The sequence below is a fragment of the Gouania willdenowi genome, chromosome 9, assembly GCF_900634775.1.
Source record: "Gouania willdenowi chromosome 9, fGouWil2.1, whole genome shotgun sequence".
Lineage (NCBI taxonomy): Eukaryota > Metazoa > Chordata > Actinopteri > Blenniiformes > Gobiesocidae > Gouania > Gouania willdenowi.
Genome location: NC_041052.1, coordinates 32,303,886 through 32,319,353, shown reverse-complemented (window position 1 = coordinate 32,319,353; position 15,468 = coordinate 32,303,886). Strand labels below are relative to the sequence as shown.

General features: G+C 41.3%; 1 protein-coding gene across 1 annotated transcript in view; it reads right to left on the bottom strand.

Moving 5' to 3' along the window:
- Positions 1-15,468, bottom strand: part of LOC114469889 (protein crumbs homolog 2-like) — a 38,195-nt gene that overhangs the window by 7,819 nt on the left and 14,908 nt on the right. The window contains exons 3-9 of the mRNA XM_028457778.1: positions 13,944-14,139; positions 12,885-13,024; positions 11,268-11,447; positions 11,068-11,181; positions 6,862-7,809; positions 3,806-4,347; positions 1,895-2,060 (exon numbers count right to left, since the gene is read on the bottom strand). Of these exons, the coding sequence (XP_028313579.1) occupies positions 1,895-2,060; positions 3,806-4,347; positions 6,862-7,809; positions 11,068-11,181; positions 11,268-11,447; positions 12,885-13,024; positions 13,944-14,139 (2,286 nt within the window). The remainder of the gene's footprint in view (positions 1-1,894; positions 2,061-3,805; positions 4,348-6,861; positions 7,810-11,067; positions 11,182-11,267; positions 11,448-12,884; positions 13,025-13,943; positions 14,140-15,468) is intronic.

The window sequence follows — 15,468 nt, the reverse complement described above, 5'->3', positions numbered from 1 at the left end:
CTTGAACGCTCTTTATCATGGCCACCACTTAAACACTTCTCGGGGTGAAGGAACACTGGATAGGAAAGGAGATAGAAGGGACTATTTGGACGCAGCCTCATTCTCTGTTACTTTACACTTTGTTTGTTATTCTTATAGAATAAGTCACAATAGTTTAAAGCAATGGTTCTTAACCTTTTCAGCACCCAACCCCAAAAATAAAGTTGTCAGAGACCGGGGACCCCCACTGCACCTGAAGGTGGTTAAACACAGACATGAGCATTGAACAGTGACAGGGCCATTTATAAGGGGGAATAAAGGGGAGAGATTTTTGGGGTCCATCCATAAAGTCAGCAAAATGATGGTCTATTGTTCTATGAATCTGTGAGAACCACATTTATTTATTTGTCTGAATAATATCTACTGTTATCCAGAAAGTTTAATATTGTTTGCGCCATAGTATATAGTCATTTTTAAATATGTAAATCCTTGTTTTAATCAAAAATAAAATGGGTCAAAAGTGACCAAAAATGGTGGAAAAGGTGCTCAAGGTTATTGAACCTTGAGCATGAAATATATTCATGTATTTCCTTTGCACTTTATTAATAAAGAGCTTTTTTACTTCATAGTTATCAATAGTTATTTTCATGAGATTTGAAGAATAGTCTAAATTTTGATTTTTTCAAAAAAGTCAAACCTTTTTAACCTTTTTTAATCGAACATAAAAATATTGTTTTTATTGCAAGGGGGGGATTGCACTTGATTAACAAAAAACTTTATTACTTTATTTTTGTTTATTATTATTACTTTATTACTAAAATTATTAGTTATTGAAATGTATTTTTATGAGATTTAAACAGTAGTCCAAGTTTTAGCCAGTCTGCCTGTCAGAAAACATTCTCACGGCCCATTTTTGAGTCACGAACCACAAGTTGAAACCTATGAATATTATATAGAATGGCAGAAGTGTTAATTCTAGCATTATGTTGCTTATCCAACATTATTGGGCAGAAAAGTCTTATTTTTTTTATAAATTATGAGTTTAAATCTTTTGATGGTTAAATTGTAACAGTCACGGGTAGGGATGTAACGATTAATCGTAAGGCAGTTAAAAATCGATTCATAGGTATCACGGTTGATATCGATTTTCTGACAATTGAATCGCAGTAGTTTTTTTAACCAGCAGAGGGCTCTATCCGGAAGTGTTGGCGGCAGGCAGAGTCTTCTAATACTTTCTTTCTGGCTGCCTTCTACTCTTAAATATGTTAATAAATGATTCATTACCCCTTTAGCACCGAAAGAATATCTGTAATATTACTTGAATATCTGTAAAAGTCACGTTTTTCTATTAGCTCTGTCAGCTAGCATAGCTTCTCTTCTTCACTGCAAGATATCTGCATGCCAACCGACCACTGTGTTACCAGCGCCCTCTGCTGGTTCAAACAAATATGACGTAAATGAGTGCAATGACAATTGTTGAGGCACAAAATACATTTTCAGTTGCACTTTTAAAAAGAAAAAGAACTATTATGCAGTTTTGCATTGTTTATTATAGAACCAGAATTTAAATTAATAGGCTTCATTTTCATTTGTATTATTCCTTTATTTATTTCATTCAAGATTTATTTTTAGTTAAATTGCATTGTTTTGAATAGTTTATCAAGGAATTCTTTTGACAATGAAAAATAAAAGGAAAATAATAGTGTTTTTTTCCCAAAAAAAAAAATTTGTCTACAGTCCCATTTTGTAAATGAAAAAAATCGTGAGAGAATCATATCGTGAACCCAGTATCGTGAAAAAAAAAAAAAAAAAAAAAAAAAAAAGTAGTCCAACAGTCTGAGTGTGAAACCTTGTCTCAGTTCACTGTAAAGCCTGTAAATCTAATTACACATTACGAGATAAACACGCCACTCACACTCGTAGCCGTCCTGGAGGTCCACGCAGCGCACGCCGTCCTCGCACGGCTTGTCCACGCACCACAGCCGCGTCTGGCACAGCCGGCCTGAGAAGTTAATGGAGCAGTCGCAGCTGAAGTCGTTCCAGGTGACCCGGCAGCGCCCGGCGTTCAGGCATGGGTCAACCTGTACACAGACACCCACACGGGAGGATTAGCTCTCTCACCTGGGCCGACCCCACAGGTGACTTAGACCAAATGCCAAGGCAGACATGAGGGCCACATGCGGCCCTCAGTCTAGTATTTGTGCGGCCCCAAAAGTAAATGCACAAAATGACTTAGAAACACACAAAATTGACGGAAAAATACAAAATAACAACAAAATACACAAAATACCCCCAAACAACATATAAAATCACTTAAAAATGCACCAAAGGGCAACCAAAATACACAAAATTACTTAACTGAATCACAAATCACACAAAAAATATAAAATAAAGAAAACAACACCAAAAATACACAAAATGACTTCAAATAGTGTACAAAATCACTGAAAAATGCACAAAGAGACAACCAAAATACATAAAATTACCAAATTAAACCACAAATCACACAGGAGGATTACAAATATACACAAAAAAAGAAACATAAAACACAAAATGATTTCAAACAACATATAAAATCACAGAAAAATGCCCATAATTATAACAAAAACACACATACAGTAATTACTCCAAACAACATACAAGATCACTGGAAAAAGCACTAAAGGGCAACACAAATGCACAAAATATATATATATTTTTAAACTAATAAGTAAATAAATGAAATAATCAAATATTGGCTCGTGCAGCTCTAGATTTCACAAGATTTGGTTTGAAAAAGTCAAAAACATAAAATGGAAGGATGCTATGAAATCAGGCCAGTTTTTCTGTTGATGGGAGAGGAAATCATCACTGTGAGGATGAGGAAGGATGTGTAAACACACCAGGTTCGTCCAGGACAAAACAAGTCACTGACTCGCTACGCTTTATATTTTGTATTCCACCTCGTTTGGAATGCAAACAAAGTCTGTTTTTGCCGGACTCAAACTTTATAGCAATTGAGGTGAGCTGTGAACGCAAACGCTCTTCTGTGGCACCGGATGCATCTGGCGTACGAAACGTACCGCATTCGCATCATACGCACGTCTGAAGCGAAGCACCGCCCACCAGCGACACATCCAACTCGGTGAGTTTCACTGCCTGCTAAAGCGGGGAGCTGTGCTCCTTTTTCTCCTCTTATAAACATAAACCACCAGTGAAAAAAGCCGGTGTGATTAGCGGCTAATGCTATCCTAGCTCAGTGCCAACTTTCAGAGATGAAAACCACAGAGAGAACTTTTATCTGCTACTACCACCTCCTCGCTGATTCTCCTCCACACCAAATCCTTCCTAGTCCGGCCCCGGTTATAAAGGCCGTGTCATTGAATGGTTGAACAGACCGGTGTCCGTGTTGACGGCATGACGTCATCACCAACAAAGACTCTGATTGGCTTTCATCATGCAAAACAGTCGCATTCGTTCAATATTTTCAACTCTTGCGAATGTGCGGGTGTGCAGATATGCGTAAAATAGGGAGCGCGCTTGCACGGCCAACACACTTGACATGCGGATCGGACCACACCGCCGCACAGGAAAGATTTTGCATCTAGGACGCATGTTATCTGGACGTCCGGACATTTCGTGACGCATCCGATGTGAACGCAGCATTAGCTCGCACCATACACATGAAGTGTTGCAGATGATGTAGAGCGCACAGCATTGTGGGCGGACAGGTGAAGCGGTTATGGTGCCATCAAAAGCACATGAAATGTTCTCTACTCCAGAAACAGTGCCCCCAAGGGACAAGCTCATGTAACTGCCCCAGAGGTGCTACTGTGTTCCTCGTTACCTTGCACGTGTCATCGCTGTGACATCCTGGCAGCACGTTCTCTTCCACACTCGCCGTGTAAACCTCCATCCCGTCCAGATGCTGCTCTGAGGTCAGGTGTCTGTGGTCCAGCCGGATGTCCTGCAGGCAGCCTTTAAAGTTCCCGCCCCAGGCGTTGGTGCTCCCGCCTGCTGGAAGACCTCCGACGTGCACCACGTCACCCGCCTCCACGCTCACGTTCCCCAACGCTCGGTGGTTCCCCGCTCGGGGGAAGACTACATGGCCGTAGCGCACCCTGATGGTCACCAGGTTGTCGTGGCCATCGGTGACCAGCCGGGCCTCGGACAGCAGCGTGGTGTACGGGCTGTAGACGGCCACGGTCCCGTCCTTAAGGTAGATGGTCAGGTAGGCGTTGCCGTACCTTTGGAACTGCAGCAGCAGGCTGCTGTGTTTGAGGGAGCGCAGCACGAAGGAGACGCTGAAGTTTTCTCCGTGAGTCTCTGAGATGTCGAAGGTGGAAAAACTGCTGGTGTTCTCATAACCATAGGTCGCCGACGGGTACTCTGTCAGAGACAGGGACAATGAGACATAATAAAGATTAAAAAAACATCAAATACAAATACTCACGTTACTGTAATTGAGCTTTTATGTGTACTTGTATATTTCTAAATCAGTAATTTTACTTGTACTTTTTAAAATAACTTGTTAAGTAATTTGTTACATTTATACACCCTACCTTTACTGAGTAATATATAATTTTTGGTGATTATTTTTTATTTCCATTTCATGGTTCAGTTTATGAAGTCAGATTGAACATAATCCATAATCCAATCTGCTTTTATCTACAGTGTCCTTGGGTGACCTGAAAGGTGCTTTTAAATTGAAAGTATTATTATTATTATTATTATTATTATTATTATTATTATTATTATTATTATTATTATTATTATAAGTTCTTAGTCGTGTCATTTCTGATCAACGCCCAGCCACTTTCTTGGGTTCAGGTTGGGGTTTCTATCTATTATGTACCACATGGTACATTTGGCATGACACTGAGTTCATAAATTTAGCTATAATTTAATTAGAGCCAGAGAATTTTTTTATTTTTGAATTGAATTCATTGCTGTAATTATGATTATTTTATTATTACATTTTGACAAACCTTTTCTTTTATACAAATGCCTTTGTGGAAAATACATTTCTTCCTCTTCAGTTGTTTGATTATATATTTATATTAGCAACCTCTTCAACAGTTATTGTACTTTAATTACCCACAAATCACTGACGTATACAAAAATCACTCCAAAATACACAAAACTAAAACAAAAAAACACACAAAAAGACTCATAACACACAATACAGTAACAGAAATACAAAAACTAACAAAAAAAATGTCCAAAATCAAAACAAAAGTACAAGACTTACTCCATGAACACACAAAATGACCACAAAGTAACAGAATATAACACATGTACACATATAAAATTAGAAATAATACCCAATATTTATGCAATAACACCAAGATATACACACACAAAAATATGCAGAACGACAGGCCAAACGACTCATCACAAACACAAAACAACTAATGTTAAACACAAAATGAATACAGAATGATGCCAAAAATACACAAGACTCATCGCACTGAAATAAATCCACTAAAATACACAAAACGAGAAAAATGACAACAAAAATTACTCAAAAAACATAAAATGAAAACAAAAATACACAAAAAGACTCATCACACCCAATACATTAAGGGGGTATACTACAAAGCTACATAATTATATCCTGGAGTTATCTCTGTTAGCGGGCTTCACCTAACCAAACATTCACTGTCAGAGAGAAACTGTCCTACGAAGGTGAAAGTGATTTCAGCCTGCTACATGCGCGCTCCCATAAAAGGGGTGGAGATTGCAGCGTCTGACCAATCACTACAATGGAAAAACCTGGTAGAGTGACATTTTTTACGATGGAGGAACAGCTTCTGATCTTAAACAAATATAATGGATTCAAAACCATGATGACAGCTGCACAAACAGTGTTAGTGCAGCACGCACCAGGAGGGATTGGTTAGGAGGCGGAGCTTTTATACTCGCTCAGATCTGATCCACTTCATAACCTGGTCCCGACGAGGTTAAGTGTTAGGCTTAAGTTTAGTTCAGCCAAGTCGTTCAGCCTAAGTTACCATGGTGATTTAGCTCCGTAAGACGTAAACGAGCTTCGTAGTATACCCCCTATGAAACAAAATAACAGAATAATATCCAAAACAACAACAAAAGTACTTAAAATGACTCCATAAAAAACACACAAGATGACCACAAATATACACAAACAGAAATTACATACACATAAAAAATGACAAAAACACACTGGACAACTACATATACACAAAAGCGACAAAAATATGCAGAACAACAAACAAAAAGACTCATAACAAACACAAAACAACAACAAATACACACACAATGAGAGAACAATAAACAGAATGACCGTGGCGGCAAAAATACATCAGAAAAAATCTACTAAAACACACAAAAAAACTAATACACAAAACAAGAAAAATAACAACAGAAATGACTCCAAAAACTACAAAATGAAAATAAAAATACACAAAAAGACTCAAAGCCCAAAAAACATCAACAAAAGTAGTGACTGACAAAAAAATGTACAAAATGAGTATAAACACACAAAATGACGACAAAAACCACACAAACCCTGTGTTGTTTCCTGTGTTAATATTCAGATTGGTCTTTATTCTAATGCTGACATGAATGTTGATCATGTGACCCTCAGACCAGATACAATCACATGTTTGTGACCCTGCTGTGATAAAGGTTGTCCATGTCTGAGTTAGAAACCGCTCTAACTGGGAACAAGTTGTGGTGTATTTCTATCTCTGACCTGGGGGGCGGTAACATATCAGATTAGTATTCACCCCATCAATAAAAGCATGGAAAAAGAGATTGTAAAAGGTGTCAACCAATCAGCAGGCTGACCAAAAGATGAAAGTTGTATGCTCAGCTTTTTTGACTGGTTGTTAGTTGGTCCACCTTCAACTCATGTTGTGTGGTTACCTTTCTCACAGCGTTCTCCGTAGTAAGGCCGGTGACACTGGCAGTGCGCACGCACCCACATGTCAACACACAGTCCTCGCTGCATGCAAGGCTCCTCCTCACACCACTCGTGTTTGCTGCAGCCCAGCTCTAGGCCGTGGCTCTCCTCCCTGAGGAGGTCCTGAGGCAGCAGCAGGTTGTGGTCCACCAGCAGGTCCTCCATGCAGCCCAAGAATCCTTTCCCACCAGACAGTGAGGCCCAGTATTGTGGTGGTGCCCCACCCACATACAGCTGCTGGAAGGAGCTGGGCTGCAGGAAGAGCAGATGGTTGTGGCCCTGGTTCTGCACCTGGCATCCGTTCTCACATTCTGGTCCTTGTACTGTCAGAACCAGTCGGTCGTCCATGGTCACAGAAACCTGATGCCACTCTCCGTCATGGACTGGACCAGGATACACAGCCTGCAGGATCTTCCCTGACTTCACCCTGGCCAGGAGGGAGCCTTCAACGAGCTCCAGAGACAGAAAGTGCTCGGCGGTGCCGCGGTAGAAGAGCAGCATGTCAGGCAGTGTGCTCCTGAAGCGCAGCTGCATGCGGAGCCCCCGGGTTTCGCTCTGTCTCTTAGTCCTGTTCGTAAAGTCCGGCAGCTGCATGTGGACATAGCCCTCGGAGCTGAAGGAGAAGGTGGTGGAGGTGTTGCAGCGCTGTCCGGTCCAGCCAGCCGGACACAGGCAGCTGTAGCTGTGGGCGCCGTCCCAGGTCAGGAGCGGGCTGCAGGCCGCTCCATGCTGACACTGGTGCTGCCGGCAGCCCACCAGGACCGTGTCACAGTCGGGGCCTCCCCAGGGCTCGCGGCCGGGCTCCGGCGAGGGGCAGTGACACCTGTAGGAGTTTGTAGCATCTTCGCACGTCGCTCCGTTCCTGCAGGGGTTGCTGTCACACTCGTTGATGTCCACCTCACAGTGAACACCTGCGGAGAAGAGACACCACATTTAGTCTAGCTCACAGGAGCTCAGATCCATCATCCATGCAAGTACAGAGGATCAGGTTTTACAGACGATCCAATCATCTTCAGCTGGAACTGTAACGTTTTTAAGAGAAATTATAAACTCAATGTGCTTTGCGTAGGGAAGTTGCTCCTGAAAGAAGAAAAAGTTGTTCGAGCGTGTGTCTGCTGAAACAGAGAGATCCAGAGAATAGAAAACGGTATGACAGAAAGCGCTGGGAACTAATTAAGTATCAGGTTTTGGCACTGAAAAGAGAACAACATGTAAGAATGTCACAAATCCATTTAAACATTTGAAAACATGAGAAGTGTGTTCTTAGTGTTGGGAGCCCACAGCTTCTACTCCCTGCAGTAGATTTACACACATGGAACAATAATCCCTGTGGTCAGCTTACATTAACAAAGTCCTGTAACTTCCTTCACACTCGAGGAGCCAAAAGCTGTTAGCCTGCTGCGTGCCAGGACTCCGCCTTGGGGTAGTGGTGGCTTAACGCTTAAGGAAGTGGGCTCGTAACCGAGGAGTTGCTGTTTAAAATCCACTGTGGGTCTATAGTGTAGCACCTTGAGCAAGTCCCTCAAAATAAACTGCTTTCAGGACTCTTGAATGAGAGATTCTTAATCTCAATGAGACTTTCCAGGTTAAATAAAGGTTTGAAACACAAGTGTCCCTTTCTATCAGGGCAGCATTCAGAAAGTCTGCTGTACCCACCCTGTACCCACACCCACCCTGTACTTGTACCCACCCTGTACCCTGTACCTGTCAGCCAGCGACGCCCACACCAGCACAGCAGCAGCAGCATCAGCCTGCTTCCCCCCATGATCCACAGACCTCAGCCCACTCCTGACTCCACCAGGACAAGTGCCTCCACTCCTCCACCCTGTACCAGGCAGGAGTGATTACCCTGCAGCCCCGCCCCCGCCCTCCCTCCCTCCTCCCTCTGTGCTCCTCTGCTGTCCACCACTCGGCGCAGTAAGCCTCCAACCTCCAGCTGCCTCCTGTCAGCATCTGACCGGAGGAATGCAGTGCTGCAGCCCCCGCCCTGCTCCCTGGGCCGGGCCGTGGTGGCCAACTAACCAGTCTGACCAGCAGGAGGCGCCACAGGTTCAAGGCTGAGGGTTACTGGGGCGAGCAGATCTGGTCTTCAGACGCAGAGTCAACACATACCTGTAAATAAGTCTGCAGCTTTGATCGCAGTCAAACTTCTGCTGCTTTGGTAAACTCACACTAGGTGAACCGGAACAAGCGTCAAAGGTTTCAACCACAGACCCCAGTGTCACACATCAGTGGGTCAGAACAATCAGTCACAAGGACTTTAAACAACTGTTCACTAGTTTGATTCTAAAAACAGAGATTAACAAAGGAAGCAGTTCCAGACTCCAAGTGAATGAGCACAGAGCAGGTGGTCTGAAGACAGCAAGGGTTTTAAAATCAGAGGTAGGCTAAACATCGTCTTCTTTGGAACAGTTTGGAACCATTTCCAATCTGAGTGTAAGAGTTACTAACCAACCAAGACCCAGGCCAACCTTATAGTCAACTAAGTGACTGACTGACTGACCCACTAACCGACCAACAGTAACACTGACTGACCAACTAACTAGCTCATCTATCGGCTAGGAATCGTCCTGACCAACCAACAGTCTGACTTAACAACTAACCAGCAAACTTTCCACCTCAATGACCGACTAAGCAACGAACCAAATAAACTTATTGGACAACTAACCAACCAACAGTCCAACTTACAGACCGACTCACTAACTGACAGATTGACAGACCCACTAACCAACCAACAGTTCAACCCACTGACCAACTCACTCACTAACAGCCCGACCAAACCAAAAACTGTGTAGTTTTGTCCATTGGGGCATTGTGTTTTTTTTTTCTCGATTTGCATGTCTGCAGTCATTTATGTGTGTTATTGAAGTTATTGTGAGTCTTTGTGTTGTTATTTTGAGTGTTTTTTGAGTTGTTTATCTTATTTTTGTAGTCTTTTTAGTCTGTCGTTATGTTTATATGTTTTTGAGTCATTTATATTATTTCTTTGAGTCATGTATTTTTGTTGACATTTTGCATGTCTGTAGTCCTTTTGTGTGTTATTGGAATCATTATGTTTATTTTTGTAGTCGTTCCGTGTGTTGATGAAGTCATTTTGCTTATTTGGCATTTTCTATCAGTCACCAGTTGCCCATCTCTAAACGTGAGTTTCTACTCTGAAGAAGAGACGTAGCCATGTTGGTAATCCTTATCTGATGGATTAACATCTGTCTTTTCCACACTCGTCTAATGAAGTTAATGAGATAACATTTTCTGAGGTTTTAAGCTTTCTTTGCTCTTTCATATCGTCACACCAGCAGACTCGAGGCTCCTGTTTTGTTTTCCGTGTTTCCAGTACCTTTTTGTGAAATCAGGTCTTAATCAGGCTCCTAAGCTGCTTTGCTGTAATCTTCTATCCACTGACAATTTTCTAAGGAGACCCTGGTTTAATGCCCATAATGAAGGGCTGACATATGGCACCTGTTATTGTCCTCACACTACAAGCCCCTCACCCACGTCTGCAGCGTCCCACCATGATCGCTCATCACTGACACCAGATTAACCATCTGAGCTCACTGATGGAGGCTTTCTGTCTGCTCTCCATCCAAAGCAGGCCTGAAACCACCACAGGTGCCTTTTTTGCGGCGGTTTTTCCTGGTTTTAGTTCAAATCTGGGAATTCAGTGGCTAACTTAAACCGGTTATTCCTGAAACGTCCCTGCTTTGTGCCAGAAAAATACTGCGACGAATACTGTTTCCTGTCATGGCCCCTGACCTGGTCTTTGTTCTGGTCCCTGTACTGAGCCTTGTTCTGGTCTTTGTTCTGGTCCCTGTCTTGGTCCCTCTTCTGGTCCCTGTTCTGGTCCCTGTCCTAGTACCTGTTCTGGTCCCTGTTCTGGTCCCTGTCCTGGTCTGTGTTCTGGTTGCTATTCTGGTCGCTCCTTCATAAACCTTCCAATGCCCGCCCACTTTCAGTTCTGTTTAAACTGATTTAAATCACTCTATTGTGAGAACGCTGACCGTGGTGGTCTAAAGCATCCCCCCAGGTTTCCTTTTAGACCTGCCTGTATCTTGGAGGTGTGGGTGATGGTTTGGAGTGGAGCGGTGTCTCTGGAGGAAGAGCAGCTGGGAGCAGATGTTTGGTTAGCAGATTAGATTAGGTGAGCAGATGCAGAGAGAGCTTCCTCCTACCTGTGAAGCCATCGGGGCACACGCACTGATAAGAGTTGACCCGGTCCTGACAGCTGCCGCCGTGCTGACACGGAGCAGACTCGCACTCGTCCACGTTGACGGAGCAGTTATCTCCTGCAGGAGGAGCACGCTGATCAGCCTCCGATCACTCAAACACTCCTTCGCACCCGGAGAGGTCAGGGGACGTGTGGGACACTCACCGGAGAAGCCCGGCACACACTGGCAGAGGAAGCCGGCGGCGACCTCGTAGCTGAAGACGCTCAGTCCAGGAAGTGTTCCATAGTTCAGCTGGTCTGAGCGCTGGAAGCAGCGTCCATCGTTAGAGCACGGTTGCTGCTCGCACTCATCGATGTCCACCTCACAGTTTTCACCCTCGTAACCTGAACACACACCAACCAACCAGCAACTGTCATTACACTAGTAACAGTAATATTAGTAGTAATAATAACAGTAATATTAGTAGTTATAGTAACTGTAATATTAGTAGTAATAATAACAGTAATATTAGTAGTTATAGTAACTGTAATATTCGTAGTAATAATAACAGTAATATAAGTAGTTATAGTAACTTTAATATTAGTAGTAATAATAACAGTAATATTAGTAGTTATAGTAACTGTAATATTCGTAGTAATAATAACAGTAATATTAGTAGTTATAGTAACTGTAATATTAGTAGTAATAATAACAGTAATATTAGTAGTAATAATAACAGTAATATAAGTAGTTATAATAACTGTAATATTAGTAGTAATAATAACAGTAATATTAGTAGTAATAATAACAGTATTATTAGCAGTAATAGTAACAGTAATATCAGTAGTTATAGTAACAGTAATATTAATAATAATAATAATAATAATAATAATAATAATAACATTAATATTAGCAGTAATAGTAACAGTAATATCAGTAGTTATAGTAACAGTAATATTAATAATAATAATAATAATAATAATAATAATAATAATAATAATAATAATAATAATAACATTAATATTAGCAGTAATAGTAACAGTAATATCAGTAGTTATAGTAACATTAATATTAGTATTAATCTTATGGGACTGTTATGCAATGATTTTCTCTCATCTCAGTTACTGTTTAACCTCCTGGTCACAGGCAAATACCACAATAATCAGGCCTTTAAGACTGATTTACAACAGAGCATTAAAAATATTAGATAAAACATGTCAGAACGCACCATTGTGGAGTATTGCAGCGGTTAAACTTTCTTAACTTTGAACATTTTATAAAATTTTGTAATTTAAAATGAATGTATAAATGTTTGCACAACCAAACCCCTGATGTTCTCAGATGGTTCATAGTCCCACTTCAATCTGTGGGCTCCATCATACCAGGAGCTGCTAATGGAAATGTGAACGTGCCCCTTAGAAAACAGACCTTTGGACAGTCAGCCTTTACTGTCCAATGCGCTAAACTCTGGAACTCGTTGTTTCCTGAGCTGAAACAGGACTTAGGATCTGGGGGCTTTTAAAAATGAACTAAAGCGTGTTTTAAAAAGAGTCCAAGTGTGTAATCATTTTTAGATTCTTTTGTATAATGCACTTCCTTTGTATGATGTCAGAATTAATGTCACGGTAAATGTATTATCCGTATTCTGTATTTTCTATGTGCATTTGAAAAGCCCTTCTCGGGACGGACAATGCTACTTAGCCTCGGCTATAAATGCTCTCGTGTGGTACATTTTGATTGTTCACACTTGTCCTTATCAAATAAATGAATAAAAAAAATCTCTTAATGAGGAGGAGGCTGTGTGTGGACGTCCCTGGGTGTGATGACAGAGCAGAGCGTACCTGGCCAGCATCGGCAGGTGTACTGATTGACTCCCTCTACGCACGTGGCTCCGTGCTGGCAGGGATCCGACGCACACTCTGGAATGTCCTCCTGGCAGTGGTCGCCCACAAAGCCTGTCCCCACGCAGTTACACTCGTAGCTGTGACGGAGCAGAGACACGTACGGGTCAGAGGACACAGACGAACAAGACAGTCTCACTGATGCAGAGTCAGGTCAGTATTCCCAGTTATTCCCATGCAGCACTTTCCATCATTTAATTCCATTATTCATCTACTTCCACAGTGCAAACCCCTCGTGTCCCTGCAAAGGTTTTTATTTAAATTTTCAACATCAGACTTTTCAAACAGTGAAATGGAAAAAAAGTCTGGACTGAAACATCTGAGGCTAAAAACTGTGAAAGCTTTCTATGGATGCTATTGGCTTTAGTGAGACTACAAATCAACCAGATTGGACACAGGAGGTGTAAATAGAAATAAGAGGATCAATAAAGAGCTGTAGAGCTTTAGTTTGGTGAATGAGAGCTTCCATTAAAGGTTCAAGTCTCTGTGTTTAAAGTGAGTAAAAGTAACTAAAGTGGGTCCTTTAAGGGTTAATGTGTCTTTTATGTCTGAATAAATCTGATCTGTCATACTTTTACATAACCAGTAATAATGATCCGTGACTCCAGCCAGGATAAATGTTCAAATCCTCTGTAAAGTTTATGATTAAACAAAAATGTTATGAAATATTCCTGTTTACTGTCAATGAACACAAAAGAAAGTCATTAAAAAAAAACTAAATACACCAAATGAAAGAATAATACCTCATTTTTTCATGTCGTTTTGCATGATTTTCTGTGTTGTGTGTGTTATATTTGTAGTAAATGTGTTTATTTTTGCTGTTTTGTGTATTTTTCAGTGAGTTTCTGCAGCCACTTTGATGGCATTCCACTGAGGGTGTCTGCTTTCTAAGATAAGAACTACAGCACTGAGTGAGAACATGAGGTAAATTCCTTTTTTTCTTCCTGCGCTGTAAGGTGTGAGTGTTTGTGAGCTCGTGCTGTGTGAACACGCTCCTACCTGTTGACCCCGTCGATGCACTCGCCCTCGTTCTGACACGGCGCGCTGGCACATTCATCGATGTTCACCTCGCAGTCCTTCCCTTGGAACCCGGCCACGCACTCGCACGAGTACATGGCCACGTGGTCTCTGCAGGTGGCGCCGTTCTGGCACGGACGCGCCTCGCACTCGTCGATCTCCACCTCGCAGTTAACACCTGTGGAGTGAGTAAAGGGTTGGCCAGGTGCCAAAGAAATACACCCCGTTATCTGATGGCAGGAAAGCAGCAGCACCACGCGATAACGGTCCAGTTAGCGCTGCTCAATATACCGTCATTACAAACACGTTAGCATGAAAGCATCGGCAAAGTCCTGCAACATCTAGCCCAGAAAAGTCAGAGTCGGACACCAACAACAGAAGGTCGGCTTGTGCATTCATTTTTGAGACTAACATAACGCAGCTTCGGCTGCCCTCCACTAGGGGGCAGTATTAAAGTCCGCTGAAGATTAATCCCATTACCGATACAAGCCACAAGAATGTCTAATAACGTCACCGGTATTCACTGCAGTGTCACCAAAATCACTGTAACTTTCACACTTGGTTTGATTTGTCTCAAAAATAAATGCACAAGCCGATCCACAAACGCACTTAACGCAATTCACAAGCACAATTGAAGATTAACACATGATAATTAATGATAAATACACACACACAAATTATAAAACACGTGTAAGATGTGGATATATTTGTGGATCTCAAAAACATGTAAAAATATAATATATATATATATATATTAGGGATGTAACATGTTACAAATGTCAATGTTAAAAATCGATTCATAGGTACCACGTTTCACATCTATGCTCTGAAAATTGAATCGCAGTACTTTTTTTAAACAGCAGAGGGCGCTATATATTAATCCTTCCAGAAGCGGATGTGACGGGCGGAATCTGCTACTATTTTCTTTCTGGCCGCCATTTACTGTTAAACATGCTCATAAATGATTCTTTACTCCTTTAGCACCAAAAGAATATCTGTAATATTACGTGAATCTCTGTAAAAGTCACGTTTTTCTATTAGGTCTCTCTGCTAGCATAGCTTCTCTTCTTCACTGGTGGAATAACTGCATGCCAACCGACCACTGGGTTACCAGCGCCATCTGCTGGTCTAAACAAATATCTGACGTAAATACAGTAAAATTACTGTTTTTTTTTTTTTTTTTAAATGTCCAATTGTTAAGGCACAAAATACATTTTCAGTTGCACTTTTAAAAAGAAAAAGAACTATTATACAGTTTTGAATTGTTTACTATAGAACCAGAATTTAAATTAATAGGTTTCTTCTTCATTTGTATCATTCCTTTATTTATTTCATTCAAGATTTATTTTTAGTTAAATTGCATCATTTTGAATAGTTTATCAAGGGATTCTTTTGACAATGAAAAATAAAAGGAAAATAGTATAGCATTTTCCCCAAAAAAATAAAGGAATATTTTTCAGTCATTTGTCAACATTCCCATTTTGTAAAATAAACCGTGAGAAAATCG